The sequence below is a fragment of the Choristoneura fumiferana genome, chromosome 19 (assembly GCF_025370935.1).
Source record: "Choristoneura fumiferana chromosome 19, NRCan_CFum_1, whole genome shotgun sequence".
NCBI lineage: Eukaryota > Metazoa > Arthropoda > Insecta > Lepidoptera > Tortricidae > Choristoneura > Choristoneura fumiferana.
In genome coordinates, this window is record NC_133490.1 from 8,897,542 (window position 1) to 8,910,648 (window position 13,107).

General features: G+C 37.9%; 2 protein-coding genes across 3 annotated transcripts in view; one reads left to right on the top strand and one right to left on the bottom strand.

The window, feature by feature from the left end:
* LOC141438562 (uncharacterized) overlaps positions 1-5,240 on the top strand; it is a gene marked incomplete in the record, with an annotated part of 37,704 nt that extends 32,464 nt beyond the window's left edge. Inside the window, 2 exon segments of the mRNA XM_074102434.1 lie at positions 3,593-4,120; positions 4,518-5,240. Of these exon segments, the coding sequence (XP_073958535.1) occupies positions 3,593-4,120; positions 4,518-4,606 (617 nt within the window).
* Positions 1-12,194, bottom strand: part of LOC141438559 (uncharacterized) — a 100,498-nt gene extending 88,304 nt beyond the window's left edge. For both annotated transcript variants that reach the window (XM_074102419.1, XM_074102416.1), the window contains exons 1-4: positions 11,505-12,194; positions 10,170-10,268; positions 7,636-7,698; positions 7,513-7,554 (exon numbers count right to left, since the gene is read on the bottom strand). In XM_074102419.1, the coding sequence (XP_073958520.1) occupies positions 7,513-7,554; positions 7,636-7,698; positions 10,170-10,268; positions 11,505-11,796 (496 nt within the window). In that variant the 5' untranslated portion in view covers positions 11,797-12,194. The remainder of the gene's footprint in view (positions 1-7,512; positions 7,555-7,635; positions 7,699-10,169; positions 10,269-11,504) is intronic.
* Positions 12,195-13,107: the final 913 nt, after the last annotated feature.

Genomic DNA, 13,107 nt, shown 5'->3' on the forward strand with positions numbered 1-13,107 from the left:
TATCATATCATGTCGGTATTAATGTAAGAAATTGTTTTTTTCTTTCAGAATCTGAAGAATTAACACGAGCCTTTTTCGTGGGAGAAAGCTGAAAACATAGTATGGTATTAAATTATCCTACTAATATTATAAACGCGACAGTAACTCTGTCTGTCTGTCTTTTAACATTTCATGCTTAAACCACTTCTTCAGTTTATCCCGGAAAATGGCATAGTTCCCGCGGAATAACGATAAACGAACTGTTGTTGCAAAAGCTTGTGATGTGATTTAATATATATTAAAGCACCGATTTTCAGTACAAGGTTTTGGAAGGATTCATTACAGGTTATGCATTATATATAAGCATTACGGACCTCTTTTTCCAGATGACACAATGATAGTGTCAGATTTCACCATGGCGGGTCCAGACCTGACTCTAGATTTCGGAGATATTTCCATGTATAAAGATGAAGTTGAACAGTCCTCCAAAAATGATCAAACAGGTGAGAAAATATATTTAAAAATACTTGTTGTATTGATTTTAAATCCAAGTTAAATTGATTTGGGTATTTTTGTATTTCTAGGTGGCGAAACTTTAGATTACAAGTGCAATAGATGTGGAGAAAAAATTACAGGGTAAGACTGCATTCGAAATTAGTTAGCCGATTCTAGACCTTATCAACATCAGCCGGAACACGTCCACAGTTAAAGAAGGGCCTCCCCCTTAGAACACCACAATATCAGCTTAGTACTTTGGATACCTTTTTTTAAACATTATTTTTGTAACATTGTAATATCAATACTTGAGTCAATAAACTTTTTAGTGTAGCTGGTTGCCATAGTAACGTCTCCTGAGTTACTTATTAAAAGTATGATTTCATGGGGTACAAATCCATAAAAAGTTAGGAGTTGTATTGTGACAGTTTTAAGGCAATTCCTTCATGGCTTATCTCCTAAGCATGCTAATGGTATACATTGCAAATACTTTTCTAACAAAGTGTATGATTGATGTCTCCTGAGTTACGGGACAGAATAACATTTTGAGTGTGCTGTTGTGTTTTTGTTTGAATGTGATGTGATGTGTATGTGGAGGTGTTATGTTGGCAGGTTCCGCTACACGTGCGTGCAGTGCGTGGACTGGGACCTGTGCGCCGCGTGTGAAGCACACGCCACGCACGACACGCATTACGTGCTGCGCGTGCCCGGACAGAGGCCCTATGTGAGTGTGTGGAACTGTTATGTTGCCAGGTTCCGTTACACGCGTGTGCAGTGGGCGGATTGGGACCTGTGCGCCGCATTAACTATATCTAATAAAAAATAACTTTATTTTAAATGGAAATATACTAAGTACTGAAAAGTCAAAATCGTGCGAATAATAAACTGCACTGTTGCTCTGGTCCCTCGTCCGACGACCAAGAGGCGACTTCTGCTCCTCACCCACGCAGAAACCAGCGAGCTGGGGGGGCTACTACGGAATTCGAAAATCGAAGTTCGTGTCTTACCGTCCCTCTCACTCTAGTATTAAATAATATTAGCGTCAGCGGGACGGCAAGATAAGAAGTTCGAATTTTGCACTTCGTAGTATAGGGCCTGGGTTATATTATACAGCAAGTAGAATAGTATCGATTTCTCAAAAAATATTTGGGTCGATCAACTTTTTCTTGTAACTCGTTGCCATGTTTACGTCCCCTGGGCAACTCTTTAAAACCGTGAAGTTTCTTCTGCTCTATATTATTTTATGGACTATCTCCTCGAAAATTTTCTCACTCTCCAGAAACTGTCACTGTTGTCTCTTGGACAACGGGACAGAAAAATAAACAAGAAAAAGTTGATTGACCCATTTATATCTTTGAAAAATCGGCCGAACTAATTGAAGTACATATATATCATTTTTCACTATTGGTTAAAAAAGTTTTATGTCTAACGGCTACTTGCTGGAAACACGTAAATCTCGAGTTAGCGTTAAGCTCAGTTGAGTAGTGTCAAATTGTATGAAACTGTCAAGCTTAAGCCTGGATTAACTACTAAATCTCGATTTATTTTTTCCTGCAAGACGGCCTAAGCGTTGAATAATAAAAGGTTTTAAACTAATTTTAGCGCCAGAAGAGGGTTCACTGACGAATATTAAAGAACAAGAATAACATTTACCGAGCTAAAATCCGGCAAATAACAAAAAAAAAACACTCTACTACCTTTCATGGTGGTACAATCAGCCAAATATGTGGTCTATCAATTTTTAAACAAGTTCCTATCAAATGAATATGTCGCTAAAGTCGAACTTTCAAGTTGACAGACACGTCTTTTGGCATTATTGTTTTATAACATGCAAACGATTGATTGATTGAAACGATTATCAACTTTAGGGTGGTAGAACACATATTTGGCTGATGATACATTATATATATGGTCAGTGCTGTGCATGGCACATCGTACAATCCACCCTACACAATATTCAATTTATGTTTACAGAAAGAAGTACAAGCGATATTGACGGCCGTGAGACAACAACTGTTGTGTGAAAATTTGTTGCTGACAGAGTTAACTACAAGGTAACATAATAAAACTACATCATGTTTTTTTTTGCTAAGCCTCTGCACCCTGCATCCTCAAAAGTATGTTGGTGCGAGTCTAGCGTCTAGTGTGCAGGGCCGGCCTTAGCCATCTAGTCGCGCCGGGCATCATGCCTTTGGGGCTCTTTTAGATACGACAAGCGATAAAATGACAGGTCGTGTTTGTTAGATATAGAAATAGAAATATCCCCCCCCCCCCACGCCGGCACTGACTTTGGTCTTGCCATTAACTGGAACATAAAGTATAACCTATTACTTTTTTCGCAGTATTAAAGAAGAATTAATAGACGAGGACGCAGAGGTACCCGAGGGCGCTTCAGACACGGAGGGCGATCCGCTCGAAGCGTGGAACATCAGCCAACATGACGATGATGACACACTTGAGGTGAACACTACTTTGTTGATATTTCGTAGTATCTCCCCACTCGTCTCGTAGTTTCGTATGACGTTTTTTGACAAACATAGTTCTACAGACCGAGCGTTAGAATTAGAATAAAAGATCTTTATTTCCTTGAAACATTTTTACTTCACACTTCACGTAGTACATTCGGCAGTTATCCTTACAATTGATTTGTATCTACTTATAAAGTTATATAAAGCTACCTTACATTTAATATTATCTTCTATATCTTAATTACATTACCTACTAATCAAAGAACGAGACCGTGTGTACTTAAAACACTTCTTCTGTATATACACACAGACACAGAACACCGTGGATAACCAGTAGCCGTTGCGTGTAGCTAGTTTTACGAAAAAAATGATAACGTCCACTTTTTCGTATTTTCAGAACAAAGTTGAACCAAATGAAGATGGCCATCTACTTCAAAACAGACGAGGGGCTAGTCTAGATTCTTTAAGCAGCACACAAAACTTAACACCTCGCGCCGACTCATCATGCAGCAGTCAAGTCACAGAGACAGAAAATGACCTATTTAACTATTCTGAACCTATAAAAATAATAGATATCGATAAACTAACAAGAGTACACGAGCAAACGGAACAGGATTTTGAACAAAATGATTCAGATATGTACACAGATATAATACAAATAACAAAAGAAAACGACATCGAAATGTTAGCAGATAGATTGGACGACATTCTTGATACTACCAAATCCAAACCAAATTCAGATATGTACACAGATATAACACAAATAACAAAAGAAAACGACACAGATATGTTAGCAGATAGATTGGACGACATTCTTGATACTACCAAATCCGAACCGCAGTACACCGAACAACAAAAATTAGTTAATATGAGCAGTGATGATGATGAATCACCTCTTAACATCTTTACACATACATCTCATATAAATGACGATGACGAAACACATAATGAACAAATAAGAACACAAAACAAAGAAATTGGTACACATACTACAGAGACAGGAGCACTAAGTGAAGGTACAGAAACACGCAGCCAAACAAAAACAAGAATGCCCAGAAACATAATAATAACACGAAGCATAGCTAAGACTAATCGCCAAACAAAGAGACGTTATAAAATTCTGCTGCCCCCTGGTGATCAGTGGAAACAATTATTGACGACGATGCTGCAATCACGAGGTATGTTTTTTTTAAAATATATACTAGCGTTCCCCAAACTGTAATTATGCCCTGGCTCGGCCAATTTAAGTTTCCTTTTGGTGACCAACCACAAGTTTCCTCCTAGTGCATACAGGGAAATTAAAAAACACATTTCAATATTAACATAATATTATTGTTAGTGATGAGATGACCACCTCGAAGCGAACATTTACATTGAGACAAAAGTAACACATTTCTTTGATCATGAACGAGTACGATTATTTATAAACAGTGACACAATGCGGTATTGCGGACAACGGTATTTTATTTTACCCCATAAACGGGCTATTCCGAGTAGTCAGTACTTATTGCCGCAGGTGTGAACTACTCGTACTGTAGACAGTGCAGAACAGGTTCTTTTTCCATCTATCCGCAGTACGAACAACTCGGAAAAAAATCGCAGTATTTCGCAGAGAGGTCCGAACAATTGAGAATAACCCCAGTTATAACATGCATGAGAGCTAACATCGGCGATGGTAATGTTTAACTAATGCGTTAGTATACTCTGTCTCGGGCAAAATTATACAAGCATTCAATCCTTATTTTTATGATTGCTCTTCTCTACCACTCAAAGGTTGACTGGCAGAGATCCCTTCAGGGATAATTCCGCCTTTGTACTTAGGACTTTTTTTGTAATATTTTAGTATTTCCTTTTTGTTCAGAGTTTAAACAAACAATTACAGCGTGAGCGCATGTCAGCTGCCTAGTATTATCATGGTTCTACTGTGTGACACCGAAATCGAATGAGTTAATCCCATTTCCTTTCCCACTATCCCACTAATTAAGTAAGTCTGTTTGTTTGTTTGTTACCTTATCACGTCTAAACCGCTGAACCGATTTAGATGAAATTTGGTATGAGTCTCGGGGAAGGACAGGATAGTTTTTATCCCGGAAAATTGCATCGTTCCCGCGGGATAGCGATAACCGCATTCCTAGCACAATATATTTTACATGTTTCTTCACCTTCAATGTCAACTTTATGAACTTTTTTTAGAAGCGTTGTAAAAAATATATATTTGTTTCAGTGACAGTGCAATTAGAAGATATAATAATATATGGAAGTTGCATTAAAAGGCTGAAATAAACTAAATTTAGCATACTTTGGTGTTTGTTATTGCTATAAAATGTATTAAAATAGTTCGTTCTGACGTGGACCTAGAAATGACTGTGACATGTCCTGAAATAGTGATGACGAGGTATGGTCTTACAACAGGATGCTGTTATGCAATAGTGTGTTAACCCTGATTAATTCTGCAATACAATGTCAACCTTTAGAAAATATTTTTTACAGTTGACATTGTATTGCAAATTGACGGTCAGTTGACCTCAGTATTGCAAAACAGCATCTTAATCTAAGCATGGACACAAAAAGAGAGCGGGTGAAGAGTAAGGCGAAAATTAGGGGATGAAGAAATTAAGAAAAAGGGTGTTTTCCCAAATGGAGCTGTTTAGATTAATATATGAAGGTTGTCTTTTTATACGTAATTTGTTAAAACTACATTGTTAAATTCTCGTCGCAGGTTTTCTATCTGGTAGCACCTAGAAAATGTTCGACAAAGACAATTCCATAGCCACCAATGCCACGATTACCTCCAATATTTTTTCTTGAATTTTTTACCGTACAACGGCGATACCCACTAGACACTGGCAAAATTGGCCTTCATGGACAGCGACATATATGCAACTGTACAATGCTATGCTAACCAGGGTTGTAACGGAGGCCGTCTTAGCGAATGCGGGGGCGACGAGATACGCCTCCACGGATGCGGAGGTTAACGGAGGCGTGAAAGTGGATGCGAAATAAATAGTAAGTAGTTTATGCTTTATTCAACTCAAAAAATCTCTTAAATTTCAAAAAAGCTGCCAAAACTCACTTGTTTTCGGCGTCATCGTGCATGGGACTTAAATAAACAATCACATCACAAAAAAAATCGCAGTTCAATCAACCTGCCCTACAACCCTAATGCTACCATATGTTTGTAAATATTGACGTCACTTCCTTGGCAGTCGACTGGGGTGTGGTTAATGTACGAGCTGATAATTCTAAAGCTCATGTAATTGCCATGAAGGCTTGACTTATCAGGGCGTACATTATTGCTGTTTATTCCGGCTCGGCAAATAAGCTGCGTTTCCACCAGTAATGTGCGATCAATGTTTTTTTCATCAACCAATAGAAAAGCTTCATTTACCTCGCACAGCACATCTCTGGTGGAAACAGCTGAGCGGAGCGTTTCTATTTGTTAGTGAAAAACACCTAATTGTAATCTTCGACTATAATTGGTGTAATTAGTTGAAAAAGGTACCTACTCGTACTCGATATCGCAATGATGGTTTTTGTGGCCAGTCGTCGTGAGGTCCGTTTGATATTGCTGTCAAGTTTGGAATGACTAAATGAGCCAAATCTCAAGCAAGACTAACGTCAAACGGACGGACTTCATGGTACTAACGCCATCCAACAACATTGCACCTGTCAGAAGACCCTGAGATGGTGATTTTATCGATTACCATTAGATTCGATTTGTAGCATTCGAACATGGCGGATGTAGACAATATCTAATTTTGCTATTTCTGTTTATTTGGCTAGTTGAAATATAATTTTGATAGTGTTTTATGCGGCGATTTACCTTAACAGTGAACAGTGATCACAAAATTCTATATTTCTCTCGTGTCTGACAATTTTTTAATGCGCAAGTTGTGTCCACGTGGTTTCTGGAATTTTACTATCAAGTTGCAAAAACTACAACCACCGTACAACGTCCCTCTCAAAGAGAGTATACTTTGACACTGGCGAAATTGTCCTATTAATTAGGACAGAAAAGCCATATTTTAAAAGAGAAGAAGACGATTACCATTATTGTACCATTAATTGATTCAAGCGTTGCCCTGCGAACCTTCATAGGTCAATAAATAAATTTCTAAGTGCTTCGATGGCAATGTCTCCTGGGTAACTCATTATAAGTAAAATTTTATGGCGTAAAGATTCTCTAAAAGTTAAAGAGTTGTGACATTTGCTAGTAGTGTGTATCAGTACAAACAAACATTTTTCTTAGTACTTACCTAACAGTATCACTGTTGTCTTCTGAGTCACAGGATGTTTGATTCCCCGTATCACTGAACTACACTAATTTACCGCTAAAACAACAGCTGGTTTAACCGAGACGCAAGGTGTTTACCTACCTTGTTGGTGTTTAGTGTGATTATATTTTTGAAAAGAAAAAGAAAAAAAAAACATACGTTTGTCGAAAATCTTTAAAATGATATAAATGACCTTCCATTAACTTGTACAATCTGTATCGATGGTCACCCTGTCTAAAAATTAAATGTCAACCGCACAAAATAGTGGTCCAGTTATAATTTTATTTATCACTAACCTGCTACTCCAAATAGGCTGGCACGCTGTTTAAAGGCTGCGTCTGAAATAAATACACATTTTTAAAATTAATGTTACTATTTTAGAATTACTAATGATTACAAATCATATAATGTAACTATACCTTTTTCTGTAGCTGCGACAGTTTTCTGCTGTGAGCATGATGGATGTTCATGGAAATCTTCACCTGAAAATCCATAATGAAATTTATATTGTAATGAGGGCTATCGCGTATGAATTCGCCGCTAGAGGCGCTAGTGTAGCGTGAGGTCTCCGAAATGTCAAATCTCATAGTTTTTGGGTGAGCAACGCGGGTTTATTTATAATTAGAATAATTTTGTGAATATTTTGTAATACCTGAAATTAATTATGGCAAATATGCGTTCCGGGGTAATTAATGTCTGTGTTTTGAGACAGTTTTCTCTTTCGGAAACCTTTGTCCTCCCTTTTTTCCGAACAAAACGGGGACTATGCAACACTGTGGCATGCTCGATATTTTTATGGTACGGTTTTAAGGTGTATTAAATGTGATTTTAATCTAAACTTTGTTTTCATGCCCGTAATAACAGACTTTGAAAGCCATACTTAAAAAACTCACGCAGCAGTGCGCCATCTAGTGAGACAAAAAACGATAGCCCTCATTGGATCAATTCACTTTTGCGTGTAGGTATGTTATTCTGTCCTGTAACTCAGGAGACATCAGTGATACACTTTCTCAGAAAAATGTTCGCAATATAATATAACATGCTTCTGAGATGAGCCATGAAGGAATTGCCTTAAAACTGTCACAACTCGTAACTTTTAGTGGATTCGTAGAATTGGATGAGTGGTTTATGCAAAATGATCTATCTTAATTTGATTGCTTAATAGCGCCATCTCTTGTCCGGTTAAGCGGTTACTTCCAATGGAGTGTTGAAAGTTTCTCGATGAGGGCTACAACATAGATGTCGCTAGTGTCGCTGCTTAAGTGACTAAATATGAAAACAAACAAGCTAAGATAGGAGAAATTTGTGTCTGTACTACTTTCCAGTGGTAGTGTAGAGGTATAGCACGCAGCACGGAATGCTGAGGACCTGGGTTCGATTCCCAGCGCCGGTCTCTTTTTCTGGTTTTTCTGTGCATCTATGTTTCAGTTTGTATTTTTGAATCTATACTCTGCCAAAGTAATAAGAGTGTTTAGATAATTTTGAGCACCACAACCACAAACGCTCATCTACTACATTCTGCTGCTGACTGTACCCCATAAAATCTACACTAAAAATTAGATTGACCGAATTGCTACTTTTAGAGCCTTTACAGATATATTGCATTCTAATTTATAATTGCAATGTATCTATGTATCTATATAGTTATGTAAAGAAGAGCCAGCGAAGAGAGCCGAGTTTCTTCCCATGGCCCAGTGGAGGTTCTGGTATTCTTTTTTTTTTATGGTATAGGGGGCAAACGAGCAGGCGGATCGCCTGATGGTAAGCGATTACCGTCGCCCATGCACACCTGCAACACCAGAAGAGTCACAAGTGCGTTGCCGGCCTTTAAGGTAGGACTAGGTAGGTGGGTCTTAAACGCAACACAGAAGAGACGTGTGACGTTCCCTCTGCTTCTCCACCTCTTCTCTCTGCTTATCCACCTCTTCTCTTCTGTCTGATTTCGTTTCTATACATCAAGGGTCTCCTCAAACCTATCGACGCGGAATTGGCTTAAACCGATCAAAAAACTCTTTTCACTTCTCATGCTCTTAAAATGTTACTTTAGTCTCTGCATATCGGGAGCTCTTTTATATTCTCTATTTAAAGTTTTTTTTTTTAAATTTACGTTGCAAACCCCTAAACAGCCAACACAGTGTTTGTGAATGGAGGATTTTTAGGCGTGGAAATAACTTCAAAATGACACGATTTAATTTCGTGAAACACGATCAATGGTTACGAATATGAATATTATTCAATTATGTTAAGAATTAATTTATTTTATTATGCGTAATCCAAATAGTTTTAAATATTGAAACTGTTGGCTAAATATGCAAGCTTCACTTCATAACCAATAAAAGAAAAACCGCTCAACAATTTTTTCTTGCTATTTCTTTGCTATTAGAATTTTGAACAGATGTCCATTAGTCGAGCGTACGTTTTTAAAAAGTAATATTGTAATTTTGAACAAAACATTGTTTTTTTTTTCGTCGCATTCATTTTCATTTGTCACGAATAAATGATTTCTATTTCTAAAAGTACCTAGTGTTTAACGCGAGACTAAACAACCATAACGCCACTCGAACCATAGCCACAACAATCTACTATTACGTCCACGCAATAAGAGCGAAAAAGACGTCGACGAGTCGGCCGAGCCGATACGAGCCGAACCTTGCCTTTTCGCGTGGACATAATCCGCGTCGATAGATGTGGGGAGAGCCTTAGTATGAGAACTGATGCAAGGGGCGCCGCGACAGCAGGGCTACTACGAAACACGAAACTCGAAGTTCGCATCGTACCGTCCCTCTCGCTCTCGTATTAAATAGTATAAGTGTCAGAGGGACCGCACGACACGAACTTCGAGTTTCGTAGTAGCCCTGCTGCGACGCGGCCCCGTCTCACGTGTCTCCTGTGTGACTTGCGTTTGAGCTTATCATCTCTTGTTATTGCTATTCATAGACATTATGGCAATTACCTGGGCGGCCAATAACCAGCTCGGCGTCTGTCAGATCATCCTTGTCACAGTTATCGCCTTGTAGTTTGTAGTAGTTGTGTTCATGTAGAACGTTGTAACCTGAAAAAAAAAGTGATAGATTATCGATTAAAAATATATAATTAATGGGGAATACAATTATTGTGAATGGATGTGATTGCGCGTCACAACTTCACTATACATTTTTACGTTATGATGTGTTAACTTCTGAAAAATGAACGTTATGTTGGAAAAAGTATGACGTTTGACTAATTGATTGAATTAATTTTTGGCACATTATCCACATGCTGATAAGATTTACAGTCCTTACAGAGACTTGGTACAGTCGAGTGCAAAAATATGTCCCACATCCTTATTCCCACGTAATAAAGCCGTGATAACATGTTTTTAAGTAGTTTGAATAGATACATATTTTTGCACTGGATTGTACAAAATATAATATATATAGAAATACCTGGAACCAACATTTACAGACATAGATAATAATATGTAATGTGTAAAACTAATCAGTGTTTCGGTAGTGTCTTGAAGAATATTGTTTCATCATAATACAAGGGTAAATCAAAAAGTTCTTAGAACTACATAGTGGCTAAAACTTTTTGAGATGTAGCTTATTTTTTTTATTTAACTGTCACCAGATTACATTTATATAATATATACAGTAAATTATACAAGTACCTAACAGAAACCTATCTCGGCCGTCTGGACATAAAGGGGGGGTGTGATATAATTACAGCACTGCTAAATTAAAAATTTACTTATTTCCATAAGTAAAAGCACCTTTGGTGTGCTCCTTAGTTTTGCAAAATTATAGCCAAGGGCGCCTCAAGCTGGTCAACCTCGCACCATAATTCTCAAGGCTTATCCCCATGACAGTACATCCATGGTCCTAAACTTTGAGAATCTTTTTTGATGACGGAATAAAGGAAATTAAAAAAAACCATGCCATTTGGTGCATTGAACGACAAGGAAACTATGTAGAAGAAATAAAAAAATGTTTAGTTTCTTTATCACCCTAATTCTAAAAACTTATTGATTTACCCTCGTAATAGCTCTACTAGAGAAGAGATCTAGAACAATGATGTATGATGTTTGCTAGAGGTTCTAATTTCATGAAGATGCCACTGTTCATAATATTAAATCTAAGAGTAAACTATTTAACAGCTATGGGAGAAAAACATGATATTGATAATAAATTTGGTAAAAGCAACAAGATGAGCAACTTGTGTGCAACATTGGCTTAAAGAAAAAGGGACACGTGATTTTCAGAAAAAAAAAATTGGTGGAGAACTACGTAAATGCGACACAATGGCTCACCTGATCCGGGTGCCGGAAGTGGTTCGCCATAAGCTATTTCATTATCTTTAAACAAGCTTGGATAGGAGTACCGAATTCGTCGGCCTTCCCAATCAAACTGACGTTTCTCAAAATGTCGTTCACATACGCGTTTGCTGCGTAACTGCTCTGTCGAGAGCAGCAGAAGCGAAGATGTTACTGGCACCAGGTAGAATAACCAAGTATTTTTTAGAAATTCATTTTTTGGAAAACAAAAAAGCCTGTGCGTGTCGCTTGTAGAGGAACAACCACTAACACAACACTTTAGTCTCATGACGGTTTAATGTCAATTTAATGTGTGCCAACACTATGCTGAGCTGGGACCGTTTCGCGATTTCGCATATCTTTTTTTTTAATGTATTTTTATTCTGTGTTTTATATAATTAATGTGCGAAGAGCGAATAAAATATTTCTATTCTATTCTAATGTTGAAGTAACAAACTTGGGCATCAACTCAAGCGAAATCGTGAGGATACAGGCTATCTTTGGCCGGCAAGATCGAATACCGGATACAAACTAAAGAAATATGAGGTGTGTGTGCGCGACTGCTGCTGGATCAAGCTCATGTTAACAGAGCTACTATAATATTACTGGAATATGGATTTTTTACTGCTAGAAACTATCACAAATTAAAGATAAACTACTACAAAAATCAACAATAACAGTGGTGGTCGACAGCTGATTTGACACTGACATTGACAATCAAATGTCACCGAACTTCGTTTAGAAACTTAAATGCGTTTACTAAGATTGCTACAACTTAATTAAATAATGTCTTTGATAATATAGACATAAACGGAATACAAAATAATTAATAAATCTGGCACCACTAACCACAACTTGGGGCACGGGTCACCTGCATACTTATTTAGAGCTAAAAGTATTTATTATACAAAGGCGTCGCGAAAATTTTACGTGTAAGTTTGGGAAGCCCTGGGGGGCTACTAGCTCGAAGTTCGTATCGCACCGTTCCTTTCACTCGCGTATTAAATGACATAAGCGTCAGCGGGACGGCAACATACGAAGTTCGAGTTTTGCACTTCGTGGTATAGGTAGGGCCTGCCCTGAGGGGCTACTACGAGACTCGCAAACCGAAGTTCGTATCGCCCCGTCCTTTTCACTCGCGTATTAAATGTCATAAGCAACATACGAAGTTCGAGTTTTGCACTTCGTGGTATAGGGCCTGCAGGGCTCCTACGAAACTCGAAGTTCGTGTCGTGCGATCCCTCTTACACTCATACTATTTAATACGAGAGCGAGAGGGATAGTACGATACGAACTTCGAGTTTCGTAGTAGCCCTGCTGCATTGCACATATTAAATACCGACTAAAAACTTCCCTCATACTTTATACAGGCTTAGGACTGGCAGCAATTTTTATAAAATTTTCAGTTAAAAAGTGTACATAACTAAAATAAAATATTATTATTTACCACTTAGTATAGCTGTTAGATGGCAGGGGTGGCTAACTTGATTAGGCCCAAGCAAGATCTACTGTTTACTGACGACTTTTTGAAATCTTAAATGAAACAGCATAATTATTCAGTATTTATATTTTTTGCCTTGCCACGATCGACTACACTAAT